The sequence below is a fragment of the Gymnogyps californianus genome, chromosome 17 (assembly GCF_018139145.2).
Source record: "Gymnogyps californianus isolate 813 chromosome 17, ASM1813914v2, whole genome shotgun sequence".
NCBI lineage: Eukaryota > Metazoa > Chordata > Aves > Accipitriformes > Cathartidae > Gymnogyps > Gymnogyps californianus.
Genome location: NC_059487.1, coordinates 515,209 through 537,921, shown reverse-complemented (window position 1 = coordinate 537,921; position 22,713 = coordinate 515,209). Strand labels below are relative to the sequence as shown.

The 22,713-nt window shown below is 39.8% G+C and overlaps 1 protein-coding gene across 4 annotated transcripts in view; it reads right to left on the bottom strand.

Annotated features, from left to right (window-relative positions):
* The window catches only part of PHF20 (PHD finger protein 20), a 74,309-nt gene that overhangs the window by 41,078 nt on the left and 10,518 nt on the right, over positions 1-22,713 (bottom strand). For 3 of the 4 annotated variants that reach the window (XM_050907060.1, XM_050907063.1, XM_050907064.1), the window contains exons 3-9: positions 12,440-12,611; positions 12,141-12,225; positions 11,310-11,389; positions 7,358-7,745; positions 6,850-6,957; positions 5,689-5,865; positions 4,684-4,857 (exon numbers count right to left, since the gene is read on the bottom strand). In XM_050907060.1, coding sequence (XP_050763017.1) covers positions 4,684-4,857; positions 5,689-5,865; positions 6,850-6,957; positions 7,358-7,745; positions 11,310-11,389; positions 12,141-12,225; positions 12,440-12,611 — 1,184 coding nt within the window. Of the gene's footprint in view, positions 1-4,683; positions 4,858-5,688; positions 5,866-6,849; positions 6,958-7,357; positions 7,746-11,309; positions 11,390-12,140; positions 12,226-12,439; positions 12,612-18,983; positions 19,099-22,713 lie in introns of all 4 variants that reach the window. The other variant, XM_050907062.1, reaches the window with a different exon arrangement.

Sequence of the window (22,713 nt, the reverse complement as noted above, 5' to 3'; positions counted from 1 at the left end):
TCCACCCGCATGACCTACTCCGACAATATACTTCTCCCCTTTCCAAACCCCAATTCTCTCTAATACACATGGCAGTCTGGGAACATAACTGTTTGACATACAGGCATTAGTATCTGGAGAGATGTCTATCTGTTCCCTTGATAATTACCTACGAAGTAAGTTAACTCAGCTTTCAAGCCTCCAACACCAGTTATTTTCAGGACAGCATGCTCAGGCTCTTTAACACCCCCCCAAGGGCAGGAAGCCATTGGCGATTTCCTGAGACATTTTCAGATCCCACACCAAGAGGCCTCTGTCACGCTGCTGCACACACACGCTACTACCAGGTAAAAGCCCAAGCCTTACTGTTCCCCCATCAGGCAGCTCATCAGCACTGGAGTATGCAGGCACGATCTCACAAGCAAGACAGAAGCATGTACAGGAAAACACAGATCCACTTTTAACTACAGAAGATTTATCCATGATAGGATCTATGGATTTTGAAACTCTTGTATCAACAAACCACTCATTAATAACATTTTTAATGTTAATTAAGTATGGAAGCGTAGATCTTTGTACTTGGAGTTCAGGCAACAGTATTTACTCAAAAAGACCCTGTACAGTTCTTATGCCCCATCCTTACAAGTTTTCTCCAATAAAAACACCTGCTTGCCACATCTGGATGTCCACCCAGGTGCATATCTGGCATTTCTAATGTTAAATGAGATGGCTTTAATTACATGAAACAAAATCCACGCTCAGAAGTGTGGATTTTTCAGACACCACCACAGTGCTGAACTTCAAGTCAGAATTCAATATGGGTGCATATTCCCGCATTAACTTTAATCCGACTCACTCATGTACTGACAGAAGTGCCAGTGTCAAGAGTGCACAAGCTACACCAGAGGCTTTGGGCAGGCAAGTGAATCAAGTCAGTCCCAGAGCTTTACTGCTGGTATACAATTAAGCAAGCTCAGAAGGCCAAATCCCGCGCATCACATCAGTGCGACTGACACCACACACGCAGGTATTACACATTCAGCTGGAATTCTCCCCAGTTTAAGCCCAAATTACAAATGCTCAGCAATATATACATTAGGAAGTCAGAGGTAAGTGGTAATAATGGCAAAAGGTATCCAAAGGGATCACAGTTTTTTGAACTCCCGATGGTTCAGTCGCACACCAGCATTACACTGGTGGCCTGCCCCATCTACCTGCCACCAAAATTATGCTCCCCAAATGCTGAAAAAGCAGAATTTAGAAATACTACCTTATAAATTTCAAATGTACAAGTGAATTCCTCTCCCTACTTCCTCCCTTACAAAACACAGCATCTCACCCCAACACATATTATACAAGTTCAAGGGGATAAAACAAGGCAATTGCAAACTGCATCTGTAATCTCAAGCAGAATGTAAGTATGCAAGTAGAGGAAAAAAAATCTGCTGGTATTTTAGTTTAACTTAAATCCTTAAATCTGTCAATCATTTCCCTAAAGTTTTTTCATGGAAGGAGAAGAGATTTCCCCATCAGCAACAAATACACAGGGAACTAACATTTTTACACAACCAAGCCTGTTTTGTCTATTTGTTCTTTCATAGTCACTAGAACGGATTTGTTTGCTGTAAACCCTAACACATACTGCTGAGTACATTATAGCCCTGAACTCAAATCCCCATACTTTTCTTTTTTTAAAAGAAGCCTTCTCTGAAGATGACCATACAGCTATGACAACACCCCAGTTCACGTACACCAGTAAAAATTTTTTACTTTGAAAGTCACCTATGAAATCACCTTTGATTTCACAGTTACTTGAAACTAAGACTTTGTGAAACACCCTGAAAAGCACCGCATCCTCAATGAGTACTTAAGTCAGAAAACAGATGCCCTTGCAGGAGGCATTTTTTAATCGCATTTGACCACTAACCCCAAAGCTTTGTGAATACACACATTACGGTACCAAGTAAAATCATCTTTATTTTTGAGAATGTTCCCTGACTACTTCTGGATTATTTGACAAAGGTAATGGCAACAGATGCCTTCTTAATACTGCATTAACTGTTTGGAAGAACATCTGTAACCATTAACAGTTTTTCCATACTGTTAATACAGTGTGTTCTTTCAAAAAGCCAAGACTTACCATTCTCCAAATTCTCAGACCTTATCAAACAAAGCTGTGGTTTGTCAATCTGTAGTTCAATGAGTACCTCCAAAAGATTATACAAAAGATAAGTGTCATCTTAATAACGCTACACTTCAAACTGAAAATTTGCAGGAATTTACAAAATAAGAGGCTAAATGGTTGTCAGCTAAATAACACACTTTAAGAAATGCAGTAAGTTTATCATGCAAGATCGCTGAAGTTAAAAAGCATTTTATCATACTGTTTTCCTACATAAAGTATGTCCAAAAGGTGACTGTATCCACTGTAGTGGAAAGCTTTGCCATACCTTCTCTTCTATTAAATAGTTTGTCAGAGGCTGAAAAGTGAGTATTTTCAGACATACTAAAAATTCTTTCAATTTTCAAAACTGCTATGACCTGCTATATCTCTTAGAAGAGCTGTCTCTAAGGTGCCAAGTCCTGTATACTTCACCTCAGAGCAATTCAGTTCACTGTACCTGTTTGGAGCCATGCCGGTACCTGCACACCTTCTCACATGCCTAAGACTGAAGTCACAACAGTCACCACTCTTTCTGCTTGCCTGAAGCACAAGATTCCAACAGGATCAAGAAGCATCACTGCTTTTTAGCATTTCTTTGCACTCCCAATGACACAAGAGTCTGCAGTCCTTCTGTTAAGAACTCCAGGGACATCTTCCAGAGACCCAATGAAGGGGGGGGGGGGGGGGAAATCAATGCTCCTTTGCTGTTACAGCAGACAGCCCCTCCTGCCATCCACAAAAGCTAATCCAGGGTGAAAATTTGCAAACAGGACATGGCTGTTCATCTTAAAATTACATTCAAGGATGCCTGTTCAGTTTCAAGGGCACCCTGGAGGAGAGGAACTTCAAATTCCAAAGGAAAGAGCTACAAAGCACAGCACTAGCTGCTAACATTGCTGGTGCTGCAAACTTCTAATAGACAGGGTACCAGTTTAGCTAACCCAGATGGCAGACTATTACAGCAGTACCTGACAAGCGCTTGTGAGGAGCTTCACCAGTTGTCAGCACATGAACTTAAGGAAACCAGTGCTCTTACACTGCAATCACTCAGAGGAAGTATTCAACTTAAAGTTTAAAGTGTACATTAAATTGGTTCTGCCTGCTACAAGAGGGGGACGAACAAATTCATAGCCACTGGAAGGAGCAACACTTTTTTACATCCTTCCTTTGCTTCGGAGACTTGCAGGCAGGCTGTCAATAGCTCCTGCACTCAGAGCTAATACAGAGAGTAATGGCATTTCCTTGGTATCAGAGAGATTAATGTTCTGTTCAGGTTCAACAACCAAACAGTGGTTTTGCCTTCGTCAGCCAAAACAAGCTACAACCCATCAGTTTAAAAAAAGTTAAACCCAGAAGTACTTTACAGACTGAAAAGGACAGAACAGCCTGACTAGCAAAAAGAATCTGCAGCCACTCCCTATCTTCTGAACTCACTGCCAGAACGCAGGGAAGGAAAGACATCATCTCAAAAGACTCTGGATATACCATAGCTAGAAAACAGGTGGGTATATCATCAGCCTGGTTAGGAAGGAGAGCAAGATCAAAAGAGCTCTAATTTTTAAATTGTAAAAGACCATTTACACATCAAACCTGAGCAAAGGAAAAGAGGTAAATTCCTTCCTCCACTGAAGGTGCACGTCAGCGGCAAAGGGAGAGGACATTTCATTTGTACAGTTACACAAGAGTGGGTGAAAGAGGACACATGCAAGCAGGAGGGTAAATTTGGAATAACCAACAAACAGGATGAAAGCTAGCACATTACAGATTACTCTAGCAATGTTGAGCAACTGTAAATCCCTCTAAATGCTCTGTTCCACTTAAAATTAAGCTTCTTTGATAGAACATAAACTAGGGAATTTGTAGTTCAAGTTTCCCCAGTTAGCTGCAGATGCAAGTATTAAAGTTACAAGAAATAATCACAGGACAGCACTGTTTTGGCATAGTCTACTATCTGTATAGGAAATTTCAATTTGAAAAAGCAAGGTAAGTACACTCCCCAGCTAAGAGAAAACAGAATATATATATATTATTAAGACAGACACTGAAATGTTGGAACTATTTCAGAAATTTGCACTAAAACCTCCAAATAGTCTAGGATGTAAAGTACAACAGAAGCCAAAACATAAGGATATAGAAATGCACAATCAGGAATCCCAAACATCAATGCTACCACATACCTGCAGCACAGAAATGACAAAAGAACCTCATCTTTTAAGATGTAAGTCCAACTTAATCCAGAATTACAAATATTAAGTTATAACCTGAAAACAAGCATTTGTTAATTTCACCGTTCACATGCTAAAAATATTACACCCAGTCATTTAAAAATTGTGATTTCCACTTTTCGGAAGATTGCTGTCAGTCTCCAAAGCATAGGATCAAAACTGAGTCCATAAGGAATACAAATAGGCATTTCCCCCTGTGGTTAACATCGCAAGAACGCACAATTTTTGTTAGTGACACTCATACAAGCACAAAACACCTGGCATCAGTCGCCTTAAGAAATGCATCAATATTAAATATGAAATCAAACTTTGTACCTGTAGCAGCAGCAGGTTCTTGAGTTCTGACAGTAACAGAGGAAGACACAGTGTCTTCAACTTTTTCTTCCTGTAAACTGGCATCTGTACTGAGTGCTGTGCTATGCGATGTGTTTCCAGGAGACCCTTGTTCACTGAAACTTTGGTCAGATTCAACAGGAATTTCTAACTGGACTAGAATGGAGGAAAAAATTTCACTGAGTAACACGCACACAAAAGCATATTCCAGAACACTCATGTGTGCGTTCATCACATTACAGTGGAGACAAATATCCATCCATGCTCAGACTGCTTGCTGTTGTATTACCACAAAATTAAGTTTTTACAACACAGCTACTTGTAGCAACACTCTAAATTTAGAGCTGCTTAGAAACACACAGGCTGCTAACTCTTTATAGCCTAAAATGGGACAGGTCTCCTCAAACCATTATCATAGCTCCTGCTGAAAGAGAAAGGCAGGGAAGCACAGGGCAGAAAAAGGGAGCATTATCTCCACCCAGTCTAAGAAGAAAAGCATCCCGTTTGATGTTTTTAGCATTCAACAAGAGGATTAAACTGTAAATTTAGCATTTGGGTTACTTCTTCAATCCAGAAGTGTTAAAACTTTGGAATTACCTCATTTTCACAAGCATAACCTGCATCCCGTAAAAAAAAAACAAAACAAAACACCCAACCACAACATTTCCTTTAAGTTATTTTACAACCTATAGAGCTCTCCTTTTGCAAGGGCAGTTATCCCAGCCAGTTATCCCTCTACTGGAAAAGCTCCCTCCATGCAAGGGAAATGCTAGGGTTACTGATGGAGAGGGAACCAAAAGCAAAAGGCAATCAGGGCAGCAGAGACACACATAAACTTTCCTTGAGTTTTCTCTGCACTGCTGATGAAATCAGGCTGTAACTGCAGATATAGAGCCTGCAGGCTATGCAAGTGAAAATACAGTACTTGCAACAACTACATGACTGCCATGCCACCACAAATCCAGAGTATACCAGGAAGCTGCTTACCCTTCTCAGATTTCTTTTGATTACATACTGCATCTTTCAAAGGCTGAATTTCCGTTGAAGTTGTGACATGATCTGTATTTAAAATCTCATGGCTAATACTAGACGAGAGTCTTGAAGATCGTCTCCTGATCTGGTCTCTTTCAGGGTTATCTGAAGAGTTCTTCAATTTTTCCTGAGCTGGAATAGACACATTTAATGGTACCATGCAGTTACAGGATTACCAAATAGCTCACAACCAAACGTTAAAGATCTCCCCTCCTAGTGACAGTTTGAAAGTGTGTTTTTTAAAGACTGAGGTTAATAGCAAAAGCTAAGCAGCCCTGGTGATTAGACCTCTCTGTAAGAGCTACAATCACATTAACAGTTATAAATAAGCGTAAAAATAGAGCAAAAGCCTATCTTACAGGTGTCTCAACTTTGTCTTTTAGTAACAGATTTGAAGAAAGAATACAGATCAATATCGTACTGGTAAAACATTGCTTTAAATAGCAACCGGTCCACAGACATAGAGTAATACCAGAAGTTAGAGGAGACAATTCAGACACAAACAACTTGACCCTAAGCTGGGTAACGTATGTGCCCTGAAGTTTTAAGACTCTGTGGTCCTAAGGAAGGGAAAGACAGCCTTCTCCAGATATTCATCTCCTTGTTCATGATACTGCTATAGAGAATATAATTTTCTTTCCTCGTCAACACACTCAAGTTCTTCAACATCACTACACAGTATACCAAGATAAAGTAGAAGCTATTAGACTGCAGTGACATGAATATTTATCTAGTATTGAAGTTTCTTCGCCAAGCAATGTGGTAGATCCTCCATCTAGTAACTAAGGAGTTTCTACAACTAGAAAAAGGCTTTTATAACCCTCCATGTATTGGAGGCAATATAATCACTGCCTCCCCTATGTCTATGAACTTCTGCATCAAGACTCACAGCTTGTGGCTCCTTTATCCAAACCCAGCTTCCAAGATTTAGGATGAAATTTCAGCATGATGATGCTACATATGAATGGCCAATTTAAGAAAAACACGTGCTGCATTTCAGCCATTCCACATATCACAGTTCAAGGTTAACACTACAAACTTTTTTCCCCCTCCAGTTAAGCTTCAACAACTTATATGTCCAAATACTGAGAGAGTTGAATACCAAAAAATACTCACACAAGTTTTTTTCAATCCTGGGACGCTTCGATGGAACTTCACCTCCTTTAGGTATTTTCCGACGTCTTAACTCCAAAGTTATGGGCTGCAGCGTCTGAGAACTTGGCTCTACATATTTAGGTAGAGAACAAAAATTGACCAGATATGACGTTGCGAAACTTTAAAACATAAATTCCCAAGCCTCACAACTTAAAATACTGGACTTGCATAAATAGTTTCACCAGGCTTTCCAAAGTCCACATATCAGCATTTAATCCTACTGCAGACATGTTTTATAATATATGAAGATTACTTGCCTAAATCTAATCTCTGACCAAACCACTGAAGCCCCAAACCTGACAAGTATGCTCTCAGCTGTCCTAACCAAGCCTGAACAAAGATGAGTTTAAAATTTTTTAAAAGTTTCTAGATACTTAGGCTGTGAAAGAGCAAGACATTTTTTCATTCCTTTAGGTAAGCTTAGAAGGGTTCTGATATATGGCCTAAACATTTAAGTTTAGCTACATACCTGTTGGAGGTGTTATCGGTGGTCTTCCACGTTTTCGTTTAGTTTCTTTTGCGTTTTCCTGTGGACTCTTTACATTGTCATTCTCAGGCTTCTTCTCAATTTGTGTATCTACTGAATATTCCATATCATTCTCTGATATATTCTCTTTATCTTCTTTTCCATTCTTAGATATATTCTTTTCTGAGACCTTGCCTTTTTCTGAGATGACTATCAATTTTCCTTCTTTATCAGGTTGCCTAACTCTTTTCTCAGTCTTCAATGTCTTTTCATCCTTGTCTTTCTTTGCATTACCTGTGGCTTTCCTCTGTTCTTTAAATTTCTCCCGCTTTTCAGGAGACGACGGAATTTCATTACCTCTTTCCTTAGGCTTAGCATTACCCACAATATTCTAGAATGCAGAGAATGACATATGAAAGTTAACTTATTGCAATCTGAAAGTCCTCCCCCACCTTTGTATTTAGCAGACTTGCATCCTTGTCCAATTTTTCAAAGGATAAAAGCATATACTCTATTGCAACCCACAGATTAAAACTTAGAGGCACTTGAACTATTCAAGGACCCATGCAGCTTCAACAGGACAGTGCAACAGATTCACTCTTTTCACAACTCAATGGCCTAAGAGATTTGCTGTTTCTTCGTTCTCATGTGCAGGTTAGGTCCATACTAGCTCGCGCAGTACTACTTAAAGCCTACTTGGGACACTGAAGAAAGAGTGGGAGTCAAGAGCACAGAAAAGGGCAAACAGCTCAATCACTTGGATGCAAAAACTGTTTTCCTTTCACAAAAGTGTCTCATTCAAAATAGACCAGTATTTAGCTTGTAATTATCACTGCTACTGAAACGTGCTAAGTAGAGTCATGTAAAGCAACTGCAATCACGAACTTGATCAGGAACCACATGATGTTAAAATTTACACATTTAAAGACAAAAGTTTAAACTTTGTCTTTATGTAATTTGTGTTCAGCATGAGAGGACGTGAAAATTCTTAGTAGTCCCTGGCCAGCATGCTACTGACACAATATTCAACTGTAATCTCATTTCCCCATAGTTCTTAAACAGTAAGACCAAACCAGGAAGAACACCCCTGTATCAACATGTCACTGCTACTCAACGTCCCTTCTGTTTTGTGATCAGGTTTCATATTAACACCACTTGGGGGGGGATGTTGATTTTGGCTTTTTCCCCCTTCCAATGATCATGCTACAGGCTGTCCCAGAACCTCCCTGCTCTGATGAACAGAAACCTTCTAACACCTGGATTAATAATATATATTTGGTCACGTGTCAACACTGCCTTTAGTTGAACTAACTTCCCTCTTCCTGTTGCCTAATAACTTGAAGAATTACAGAGCAACCATACTCCTTTCTAGCCACAGTTCTGCAAGGCACAACAAGTTTAAACTTTGAACAAGGATCAGAGGACAAGAAAGGCTAAATACCTCTCAATATCTCTTCGGGGAAAGAAAGCAGAACAGCTGATTTGAGTTATACAAAATTCTGAGAATACACTTAAGACTAGCTCCTTGTACTACACTACATCTTGCCTCTTCCCATCCCAATCTTCCTATCTACATGTGGCTTACATGAACTGATACCTTTTAAGATTGCCATTTTCAGACCACAGTCCTAAGAAATAATCTTGATGCAATAAAATTATATATGTGCAATCTGCTCCACCCTCTATGATATTATTTCAACCATACTGGGCACAGAGGTGATAAAAAAATCCCCCTTCAAAAACGTGAGATCAAATTGCTCTATATTTCATGAAAACAGCTAGGCAAAGGGGAATAAAGTCTTTCACCTTCTTAGGTGTCTGAGCACCACTTTTACCAGACATAAAAATCTGTCTTCCGTAAATTCCTTAAATGCCACAGCTATGGGAGAAGCTTCAGTGGAAACTCAAACTTTAGTAAAAAAAAAACTCAAAAAACAACCCTCAGACATTAGGTTTCATCAGCTGTGCTGCTCATAGAACCATCCTGTTTGAATCAAGCATGTGGTACTGGAACACACACATGGAGCATCTTAATCAAATTATTCTCAAGAAACTGAATCATAAATACAGTATGTCTGAATTATTTCTTGATGTTACTGAACTCTTAAAAGCTGTGTGTCCTTGCATAAGTACATTCACACTGTGCAGGTCATTAGCATTTTACCATCACTGTTCAATATAGCACGTTAAGCCCTCTACATAGGGACAGAGTAACACTGTCATTAAACAAAAGACAACCAGCTTACATCGCTCCCTTCAGAAATCAAGTGGTTTGGGGGGCTTTTTTTTTTTTTTTTTTTTTTAAGAACAACTAAGATATGAGCCATGTGTGCCTTCATGGCTACAGTCTCTCCTACTGATGAACAAGAACAAGACACTTTCCCTCCACTGCCAGCATGCTGCTACATTAGTGCTGTACCTGAATCCACACCTTAAATAACTTACATTCACAACTGAATCTTGAGCTCTCCAGTGGCTCAAGTACTTTTTTTAAACTTTACTTCTGATTGTATAAACAGAGCTCACCAGGAAATTCTCCCTTTATGCTTTTTTATGCTAAAGGACAGACCAAAATGTTCTAGCATAACTTATCTCTTGGATTAAGAGAAATCTTTCCAGCCAGCTATTAAATAGAGATGAAAACTCCTTTCAAAACCTACCCAAAGCTATGCAGAAACATGAAACTCCCTAAAGGAGAGAGGAGAGACAAAATATTTTGCCTTTCTTATGCAGAATATTTCTTAAGATTGTTCAACTTCATGTATTTAAGGTTAAATGTGGTAGAAGTATTTCTCGTGGCAATGAAGATTCTTCAGGTAGTTCCCTTGTGAGTATTAGTCAACCCTCAACCAGGCACAATTATTACCATTTGAAAGCTATGAAAAGCATTTCATGGCAAATCTGAAATAGTTTTCCCTCCCAGCCTGGCAGATACACAAATCTGGAGACCTCCAAGGAATGGCATGCCTCTTCACAACAGTGACAGGTTTAAATTGTACCCATTAATATTCATTAATGGAATCTGTATTTAAGACTTGTGTTGGGGGGAAGGATTCAATGCCTTTGCTCAAGCTTAAAGTTCCAGAAAACTAAAAGCAGAAGGCACGACTAAAAACACAGGCTACAACTACCACACAGGAATGTGTGGCAACATCTCAAACTTAAAACCATTTCTAATGAAAATTATTCTGAAGCAGGTACTTAGGAAGTTTTAACCAAGTTACACAAGACTAGAACTTGTCAGCCTTTCCTACAAAGTGCCCACACATGAAAACTGAAGTACAAAGCAGCACTTCTTCCTTCTCACCATGAGCAGGACAATTTTTTTTTTTTTTTTTTTTTAAATAGAATGACTCACTACTACTGTCCATCACAAGCTGAAGGTTGAATCCACAGCACTGAGCAGGTGAAAGGTTGGTAGAACAGCCAAACCATAGAAGCAGAACGTGGATTAGTAAAAAAGCTCATCTTCTCAAAATTGTGAGGTGAAAGATTACTAGACAGCTTCCTTAGAAGTCTCAAGACAATCAAGTAGTTACTTTGGGAAAGAATAGTTTCTGTCCACTCCATAGTTCCCATCCCTTAATTTTTAAGATTTAAACTAATTTAAACTAATTTTAAACTAATCTCAAACAGGTGAAACAACCAAAGTGTGTTTCAATAACCTCCTACTAGCTTTAGTATGTACATTCTGAGTCTTCCAATGATTTTTAGAAAACTGATTTATATGCCTATGACTTCTTTAATTCAAGAGGTGCATTCATGAGAACGTGAACCTGAGAGCTTTGCAAACCATGAAGATTTGCATAACCTTTTCATTTTAATGGATTTTATTTCAGATGTAGTGTGTTAGCAATAGAGATGTTTCATTCATTTCATATTTTATAATTCATCAAATCCAGCCACCTGAACTGTCACTTTTAGAATACACTAGTAGCACGAACACAATACTTACCTGATCTTTGGAAAAAGCTTTGACATGAATGTTTTTGACAGTCTGAACTACACCATCATAAAATTTCACAGTGTATGTACCTAAAATTTAAAAGTAAAGCATAAGAGTTTAAAGATCAGAAGTTATTTAACAGAGCACTTGCTAACAGCTCCAATACTCTAGCTGCATATTTAGATCTAGATAAAAGCTGCCTTATCTGTGTTGTTACAAACTTCAACAGCAGAGGTCTTACCACAGGCCAGGTAAGGGAGAAACAGTGAAGTTACCAAAAATAATTATGGTAAGCATAAAAGTGCATGTCTAAGCTTACAGTTGCTCCTTAGATATACTTTCCTCACAAAACCTCAAAATATTTTTGGTGGAATACTCCAACAGACAATTACACAGACTTCTCCTTGATCTTACAATGTATAGTCAATCTAAAGAAAGCACAGCACAAGAACAAGTCCTTCATGGTTCCTTACTGATATTCAAAAAGGAGAAGCATGGCTGTGCTTCCCCCCCCATTTGTAAAGGGCTTTTGCAGCTCCGATACTAGTTTTACTGCAGTTACATGTGTCTCTTGATAATAAACTTAAGAAACAACTTTTCCCAAATATATACTTAAAGCAATTACTGACTGGATATCCCAGCAGAAGGTTCTTTTATCTCATGAAAAGGCTAAGAGGTTAGGTTAAAAAACTTGATGGCAGACTAAAACATGTAACTGAAAATAAAACTTCACAGTTGTCTTCTGTCTGCTGGACTATCTCTCCACCTAAGCAAAAAGGTTAGAATACAATTAGAAACGCATTACTAACAAGCATGACAAAACCAAAAGTGACTCCTTACCATCTTTGTTAACAGCAGTAACTTTGGCTGGATAGAAGCGACAATCAGACCAGCATGCCAATACCTGATCATTTATATGAAATCCCTACAAGACAGTAGTTAAAAGTGTTTTCATCTGAGAATTACCAAAACATACAACTTCATTAAAACATCAAAATAACTAGTTTTCCAATAGTTAAAATAAATCATAAAACTTATACAGCAGGCAACACAGCAACAGTGAAGCATTTTAATGGTCACAATTCACACAACTGCACATTAAACTGTTAATACTCAAACGTCCTCTATATTCTACTTACTGCACAACCTTCTTCCTCATGTAATCCTTCTTTTCTTAACTGTATTTTCTCTAAGGGACGCAAATAAGGACTGTCCCAACAAAACCATTCATCATATCTATGGTTCCAGCGTTTGAAATGGATAAGTACTTTTCCTTCTTCATAATCAATTTCTTCAATGTGAGCTGGATACCTGGCCAAAAGGTAGATTAAAATATTTCAGTTAAGAATAAGGTAAGCTGTCTCAGACACTTAACTACAGTACAAAACATTACACAAATGGAGCCTTCCGCATGATCAAAAGCAAAATGTCTGAATATCTGCTTGATCAGGTGTGATGGGGAGCCAAGTAACTACACCTAACAACCTTTAGTTCCTACAATGTTAATATTATTTGATGTATCACTTGTATAAACAATAAAGATGCTACAAAATGACTAAGAGCTCAGCACAGGACAAATCCCAAAACTGAACAGCAAAGGCAAACATTGGCTGCAGGAACAGGAGACAACTAAGGAGTTCTTAGTCTAGGGTGGAAAACACGTAACAAGATCAAGTAGTCAGAAAAACCTTCCCTACACCTAGAAATTTCACATATTCACAAAACTGATAGCTTCAGCTCACTCTTTATCAAGAGTAACACCTGGAGGTCAATACACTCACTCCTCTCGGAGATATCCATCAACAGGCATCATGAATCATCTTCCCAGTGTAACAGCAAAAGTCTGGCAGGCGCACTAAACCTGATTTAAGTTTCAGATTCTCAAAGTTAAATTTCATCTGCAAAGTCCTGAGACTTTTAAATAAAAATCTCTCAGTATATCAGAAGCACAGGAATTTGAGATGAGGCAAACTCAGTTGATTCTAATCAGGAAGACCTTATACACTATGCATTTCTTTAATTGCATTGGTAATTTGTAACTTCAGTATTTCAGAATCATAGCGTATTTCATAACATCCCAAGTATTGATGTTTTCCCCTCCACAATAACAGTGCCAGGAGAAAATCTTCACTTGTCAGTGTTTTCAGTTATTTGTGGAGAGGCAAGGCCCCACTGAATTCTTGAACAAAGGGCTGAAGAAAGAAAAAAAAACCCAACAAAAAAACCCAACCCACAGCACAATTCCACAAGTATTCTTTACCTGATAAATCACACTTAAATAGAACAAGTGGTAGAAAGAAATGGCATCTCGAAAGGATCAAGCCTGATGCTAAAAATAAAACCCAGACATATCAGAATTAAGACTTAAATGCAACACAGACTACCATTCTGCAATCCTACACAGATGAAAAGCTAACTACAACTGAAATTCTTCAGCAGATCTGAGACACATCCAGTGACGACTTGTTCAACAAGAGCTACAAATAGGTCACGCTAGAGACTTACACTGCAACCTCAGACTAAGGCCCTGCCTAACACTCGATGCCACATGCCTCAAGCTATGCCATTAGTTCATCCCAATATATTATCAAAACACACAGAGCAAAGGCTGTGGAGAAGAGGAAGACAAATGGGAGGTACTTATGGCAGGGACATCTCTAACTGGTTACCAGCTTCCTAGGAAGGAAGTAACTTCCTTCGTGTGACAGTCAACATATTTCATATTTAGGTAACCCCAAGCACTGCCCTGCACAGGTTCATTAGGGGGAAATATTCACAGTCTTTCCACATATAACAACATAGTTAAATTAAACGTAGTTTAATTAAACAATTAAATGTAGTTTATTCTTAGGTATCTCAGCAACTGCCTACCACTAAGTACAGGTAATGACAAAAATCAGTATCCGCTTCCCCACAAAGTGCAGCAAAAACAGGGGTTGGAATTCCCAGGACCTCTCAACAAGAGTCTAGCCAAAAGGACACTTTTCCCATCAGGACTGCAATGGGCCTAGGGCTTGTCCAGATTCTCAAAGATCAAGAGGGAAGCTGATAAAAATGACAGAGTACTGACTCAACATTAAGCTAAGAATCCAGTCCATGCAGATAACCACCTCTGGTAAACACACTCAATCCACTAACCTTCTCCTACTGGGGAGAGACAAGCCCAAGTGACAAGAGCCAATAACTCTGTGATGCAAGACTGTTCCCTGCTTCACACCCAGTAAAAGGAGGAACCTTCTCCACCAGAAGAACCATCACCCCAGAACCATGCACCAGTATCATTGCACGTATGCCACCTCACCTTCTAAAGACTCCCTGATGGGGAGAGATGCTGATTTATCATCAAGAAAAACATACCTGACAATGAGACCAAATTTCAGCCTGGTTGAGAGCTAGTGTGGGTGAACTGGAGCTCTCAGCCAGCTCCTGGATAACATGCTGCAAGGTCTGAACAAATCTTCTCTTTCTGAAGCAACCAACATCAGCAAACATATGTTCAGTGCTCTTGACTGGAACAGTAAACCTATTAGAAGCTGCGCTAGATCTATCCACAAACTTTGACAGCCCCCTCCCTGATACCACCTTCCTTTCAGACGCAAAACACAGCACTGGCAACTTCGAAACAAAGAAGAAAGGTTCATAGGTTCTCAACAGCTCTGAGCACCACATATTGACAGTGCAAGCTTCCTTCCTCCAATATTTGTACCCTAGCCTTCAAAGCGTTAAGCAAGCATGCCACATCAGGAGGCAAAAGTCCTCACAGATCTATACAGAAGAGGAGTGATACAGCATATCCATATACATGCACCAAAAAGTCTGCGAACAGGCCAATGGGTACAGGTAACTTAAATGAAATTCAGACTCGTTTATCAAGAAAACATACTATGGGAAGATACACAAAGTGAAAGGTCAATAGCTGAAGCCTGGCTAAGGCCTGAAAATGAGTACAACTGCCGTGTGTCCAGGGATGGTCCAACACATCCTCCCCCAAACCACAAAGGAAGCATTTAGCTGACTCCATGGGTTTTCAAGGCAGCTAACTGATCCTGGGTAAGAAATCCCCAACTGGTACTGATTTGAATATTTATCTAACACTGTGAAAAACAAGCTGCAATCAGACACTACTTCTTGCAATACATTGGGAGGCCAAAACAAGTAGTTTTCCAGCTCAATTCAAAAGGAATGATGAGTACCTTTCAAGGCCTTATGCACTGGCTAAACAGTAAGGGAAAACCTCCAAGATGCCCAAACTGCTGGCATTAGTTCTGGTAAGAACCCAAGCGGCAATCAAAAGCTCAAACAGCGTAACTCTCAACACACAGGGGTTAGCAATGACTGGCAACTTCAGACTACTGCTGTCAGAGCACAGCAAACAATACAAAAATGGGTTTCTTGTAGACACAAGTGTAAAACCATCCTCTTCTGGGAAGACATAAATATCTGGAAATTCAGAAACAGAGTGCTGACTGAAGGAGCTCCTATCTCTCAGGCCTGGACTAGTTTGTCCCCCTTCTCCTTTCTTATATACCAAAATGGAATTGCCGCAAACTCCCTCTTCTCTTGGAGGTAGGAAGGAACAAGCTTACTGCAGTCAAAGCACTGCTGAGAGGAAAGGAAGCATCTAGGAGAACCATGAAGGTTCTCCATACTATGAAGGACAACAGCTACGGGGTTTCATCTTTTCAGTACTGAGACACAGTCCTGACAGCATGAGCAATTAAACTCATGGGACTGACAATCTAAACCTTAACAGGGTAGCACAATACTAATCTTGTTTGGAATACTCAAGAGCCTCAACCAGAATCAAAAGTTTCTTCATATCCATTTTACTCGCACAACAGGCAGAAGAACTTGAAGAGGTGTCATCACAACAAGGTAACACAAGATGTGTCATCATTTGCCTACTGCAGGCATCCAGTGCAGAGTCATACGACCTCTTTTCGATAAGAGGTTGTCTGCAACTAGCCAGCACTGAAGAGTTTAAACGATCCAATGCAAAAAGTTTCAAGAACTCAATTCAGCCGGGACAGTGCGTGCATGTACATCGTTACAGCTAGCCTCTCTGGGATCTCTCCATTTAGGACTGCACTACTGGAGCAGTCCCACTACTCCATCCTCTTAACTCCAGCACTAGGTACCAAGAGACCTTTCAGCATGCACGGAGGCATTGCCTGATGGCCAGAGCTCTCCCCCTTTACTGCCCTGAGGTCAACAGACTGTCCCAAGCCTTTCATGACAGCTTTGATGCATCAACCAAGCCCTAAGAACTAAGCCAAGCACCACGAGTACCCACTGTACTCCCTGGAGTTCAAGTCTCGGAGGTGACAGACAACTGCACCAGGAATTGAAGTGCACTTCCAATACATTATGATTCCAGATACAACAAAGCGACCTTTGATAAGAGCTCTAAAGATGCAAAACTCACTTTGCATTTTGGCAAGGAGCAGACTCTGCATTGACTACTCTGCTGGCACACACAAATTTTTTTGCTCTTCAACAGGGTTGGCATCACACCCAAACACTCTGAAAGTCCTGCACTAGCATTTCAGGGCACAAGTCACTGCCATGAAAGGCAGGTAAATGGGGCTCTGAGATGAAGTACTTTCCAAAGCACTACTGCCATTTGAGAAGCAACAGTGGCCCGTGAATTGACTGGTGCATTTGGTACTGAGCACAGAAATCAAAGCCAGCCCTCCGATCAAACAAGACACTTCTGTCTATGTTTAAGTGCCAACATAGCAACAGAAGTACACACAAGAAAAGCTTGGACCTCTGAAGGTCTAGCACTGGGAAAAGCAAGTACCAGCAAACAGAAAGTTTTGTATCCACGTAAAAGCAGTGCATTGTAACCACACCATAGAGTGGTCCTGTTCACGCAGCAGCAGGTGAAAGTAGCGAGGGGGGGGGGGGGGGGGGGGGGGGGGGGGGGGGGGGGGGGGGTGTCTGCTGTCCTCTACAAATCCACACCTGGGGGGGTGTCAGCCTGTTGCTAAGAGAAAATAAGCCCCCAGCTCTTACAAATTTTGGTTCACAAACCCTGAAAACAGAAATACACGCAGATCACCAGTGAAGGAAACATGGACTTTCTGACCCAGGTTTCAAAAGTTTAGTAAGCAAAAGAAAACTTTCAGAACTGGAGAGTTAATAACTAAGTTGTGAGATCAGAGTTGCAAAACACTGTGCATTAAGACAGGTCACTTAAGATCAAGTGTTTTTTAAAACCAAACAACATGGCTTGGTTTTGGACATGCAGCATATCCACAATTCAAATTTAAGCCAAGGGATATGTGGAAAGTATAGTAGGTGTTGAATTCCCCCCACCCCCCCACCCCAAGTTCTCCCATGTGAGAGCAGTGTGCCCATACTTTGAGATACTGTTGGTTGTCCAAACATGTCAGAAGGATAATAGTCATGGACACAAGTTATTAGCCTTAATCAAACATGATCTATACTAAACTGCATCTTTAATAAGCCTGCATTACAGACAGGCTAAGAAATCTCTTTTTTGTAGGCGTGACTATTTTTTTTGCTGTATAAACAAAGCTCAAGAATACAAAAGATGCATGCAGATTCAGATCGAAGCCCTACCTACGCAACTCTTGGTTACACAGGAAAGCCAACATAAGTATGACTTAATGTTCATACTTCATGTGCTTTCCATAAAGAGCTACGCTTACTCATTTTCACAATTCCAATCCCCTTGTACCTGGAAAGTAGAGAAATACTCTGCATGCAACCAAGATGTTTTGGAACAAGTGCCCTGTGTCTAAGGCACTGCTCCGTCCTTCTGGGATGTCCAGATGGTTTTCAACACTGACTTATGCATGCTTAACCTGCTGGCAGGTTCCAGAGTCTAAAGTACAATCATGTCTAACACACAGACTCTTAAATAAAAGTCAACTACAGCTGATTTCAGGAAAGAGAAGATATCTTAAGGAGCTAACAAAACCAAATTAATTCCTGTATTTAAGAAGTGACTCCAGCAATTTTCATTGTATGCCTCATTCACTGAGCATTATTAAATGCTAATTTTTGAGTTGACTTCCTAAAATGAACAGAGTTAGAAGGCTCAAAGTTAGCCCAAGTAACTTTTAGGCCCTTTTTCCCCTTCTTACTGCAGTGCTTAGTCAAGAAAAGTGTTCTTCCTCGTAACTGAAGTCTGCAAGAGACAGGCTCCAGAGCAGACTTCTTAGTGCAGAATGCATTTCCCCACCCACTTCTTTAATTCTAAAGCTGACCACCCTCAAATGAGCACAGGCCGTAACAATTTCAATCAGACTTTAAAGCCTATGAATTCACAACAGCAATGGAAAAGGAAGTAGTGAGGAACTACCTTGGGTATTCTGTACTGCAAAGATTTCTCTCTCCATAACGTCTGCTCTGCAATCTGTGTATAGCACAGAACTTAAAGTGTGAATTCAGAAGTACCGGAGTCTGAAGTCCCACTAGATTTATGAGTAGCCCTATTTCCCAGGCACAGATAACACCAGTACACTTCTTTTTAAGGGTCAGCACAACATATCAGCATCTATCGCCCATTTCAACCACTGGTATATAAACTTTTATAAATTAACTACTTTCCTACAAACCAATGACCAGGACTCTAAATATTGTACCAATACAAAATGTTTAAGATATTAAAGACTTAGAGTTAATATAATATGAATGGTTTTAAAAAAATACCAGTTTTTTAATCTGTCACGGGCTTCCAACTGGGCTCCCACCTCAAAGTTGATCCCTCTTCTATTCGGAGGATGTTTTGTCATTTTGTAATATCAACACTGCTGATTTTATTCCCCTGAAAAATGCAATTAAATATCAATCACTAATCAAGACATACACAAAATAAGCTTATGTACCATAATCCCCAAAAGCTAGATGTTAAGGGACCTCTGTATTTCTGGTTTGCAGAAAGTAATGGGGGCAATTATCTCTTAAACAAGGGTTCCCAAGTGACAGTGTGCAGAATCATTCCAAAAATGTGTTCAAAATGGTAGCTACTGGACCATGAAAGACTGAAGCTCAACCTTTGTCCATCAGTCCAAGTTCCAGGTCAATTAAGAACTCTGCAACCCAATGTTTATTCACAACTGAGATAGAAGTTTCATAACATTCTCTCCCCCCTCCCAGTTTTGATGAAAACAAGGAATCCAGTAAACAGGAAGTGGGGAAAAACAAACACAATAACAATCTTTCAACAGCTACCATGTTAGTGAAACACTCAAGAACACTATGTCTCCTCATCCCTACAAATGCAATGGAGTTCAAATATGTAGAAATACGTGGTTTCTTTAACCAGTTTTAGAAGACTGTCTATACTGCTTGCATATTTGCATTGCTTTCTTCCCACTTCTCTACCATTTTAACCAGAAAATAAAAACAGTCTTCATTACGACATATTTCCAACAGATAATACAAAGGTTTAAGAAATCTTGCCAAAGTAGTTTCTCTCAAGGTACATTTAGTGGAAAGCCTGATCAGGAGCTATTTTTCCCAAATTTTTGTCAGTCGTTTCCCACAATTATAAGACACAAATTATGATCCATTCCTGTAGTCTTCAAGCTCACAAGATCCAAAAATACAAATAAGTTTTATTCAATACTGTCCTCCTTACAAGTAAGGCTGTATCTTGAAGATTCAATTAAAGATTTATAAAATGGATACAAGTTAAATTAAAAAACCTTCTAGTCTTACACTACAAGAATAAGGAGACATGCACCAGCAACAGAAATAAGCAGCATTTTTGTTCACACAACGCATAACCAGCAATGATATCAACTGAGCTAGCATCCATAAAAGGATTAACATTATTTTATGAAGAACTACTCTAAGTTGAAGTGTGGTTCAGAAATCAAAGATCTTTAGGAAAGTCATAAAGCTTCTTTCGCAGGGAAAAGCTACTCCATCAACACACTTTTAAAATCAGGCCATTTGCCAAGGGCTGGCCATGGAGGCACCCCCACCACCTCGAGTATCATAACCACATTGCAAAGAAACTTCTCTAGAGGAAGACAGCAGATCATCTTCTGGCAAAGCACTGCTTTTAGACTTATCTTCACTACTGTTAAAGCAGCCTGCAACGGTATGGGAAAAAAAATGCTACTGCCTGTAAGCTCAACACAGGGATTCACACCAAAAGAAAAAATATTTTAGCCACCTAGGAACTGAGAAACATTGCTAGTTACTTTTCTAGAGTATCTGATAACAAACTGTGAGCTCACCCACCATGGATCTGAATCAGTCCAGGAATGACTGTCTTCTAATATGGCTAGAGGTTGGGGCGGGGGCAGATTTACCTACCACCTCCATAACTTTTAATTGGGAAAGGAGAGGGGGAAGGAAATTAAGGAAAACTTAGGATGGTTGGGGTTTTACATTCTGATAAAAAATAAACAGTAAGAACTAAAAAAAAAAAAAAAAAAAAAAAAAAAAAAAATCACAAAAAAACCAAAAACCCCATGGAAATCCAAGCAGCTAGTGCAAAGCTACATTTTCTTTTTTAAACAGTTTATCCACCCACACCTCAAACATCCACTATTTTCCCTGCAGATTTACATCATTAAAATACCACTTTCTCACACTAGCAATAGTATTTCATGCCTCCAAATGTGGAACAGACACACATTTTGCTTAACACTTGCAAAAGAAATTACAGGTGCAAGATGACTCTTGTCCTATTAAACTTATTTTTCCTTTTCTCTAAGTAGGGACACACAGAGACAACGTACTCCTAAAAGTACTGGAAGTACATTATTGAAGCTCTCTGCAGTGGTCCCCTTTGGTAATAGCTGCAATCCTGAAGAATGGGAGTTATTTCAGCTCACCTACATGAGGCTGAAGAGGAACATACACATCTCCTGACTTCAGTAACAGGGTCTCATACAATAGGGCTTCTATAAACAAACATCAATTTTGGGAGGAAGGCCTTACAGTTTCAGTCAAATATTAAGAAACCTATGAGTATCACAACTAAAGGGAAGTCTGACAAAACAGCAGAAGCCATTTAACCATATTTACAGAGGCTGCAGATCCTGTGAAAAATCTGAACTCTGTCCACTTTACAGCAAGAGTCAGCTGAACATCAGCATTTGTCAGAGCACACACGTACTGCACTTCACTAACTCAGCCAAACTTGTTACAAGGCAGCTGATCAGAAAGTTGAAAGACAGAAGAAATTGTATGGACAAAAGTCTCGTATGACTGCCCCCTCCCCCAAAGTCTTCCTTCCTCTCCCCTCCCAAATTATGAAACTTGGGCTGTTTTGGGTTCTCTCACATCCTGCGACTGGATTTAACTTGATCCAGCAGTCCCTATACTCAGCATGCCTTGCAAAGCAGGCTGTCTTTTTCATTTGCAGCTAATTTCAGGAACAACTTCCTCAAGCAGATACATACTTGGTAGAACATTACACAAGACGAATTACTCAATAGAGGATCTCAACAATTTTACCCTGAAACATACAGCCTTAGAGCAAGACTGAAACCATATGATACAACCTTCACTGGGAGCCATCACATAGCTCTTCACAAACAAGGCCAACAGGCAACACTAAAGCCCATCCACGTTTCACCAGCATGACCTTGACCATATGGAGAACTTCGTTTCTCAGAAAGAAAGCACTGAACACAGGGGCTTGCCTCTGCTTTGAGATTTTATGTTTCAGCCTCTGTCCTCTCCTGCAAGGACTACTTAAAAACCCTGAACTACATCAAAACTGATTGTTAACAACCCCAGGCTAATCAGACACAGTCATAGCTATGACTCAGAAATAAGAACACTTCACCAGAAAATCTCTTCTAAAATTTTCTTCAGCAGAAAATGAATTTGTACTAACTTGGTAACTAAATCGAGACACGAGCAGGCTTTTCACTTTGGTAACTCTGGGGATCCATTTCTCTCAAGTGCTCAAGATCACAATTAAAACAAGTTACTAGGCCTACCTCCAAAGCTGTACGGCTTTTCTCCAAAACTTCTTATTCCACTACAAGGATTAGACTTGTTTCAGGAACAAATACTCCAGGATTTAGACAAGTCATTATTTCCAACAGAAAATATTTCTCAATCTACGTCACTGAAAGTACACATTTCTGTTGTTTAAAAGGGAGAGCCTCTTCTTCCCCATAAAAGTCACCATGAGGTAATTTAGCTTTTAAAGACTATTCAACTAGTCAGATACTTACAGGTACCAGTCAGGAAGGTACACTTATATCAGGCCAATGCAGAGGAGAATATGCTTACATTAATATTGATCCCTTCAGGAATCATGATTTTTATCTTTTAAAACAAGCTTTCACTCTGCAAACAGTGCGGGTCCTGTATACCCACACCTGTAGCCGTTGTTATTCTCTTCAGTTTTAAGCTCTGTCAGTGCTGAGCCCCAAACCTGGCACATCACTAAGTTCCAACAGAAGAG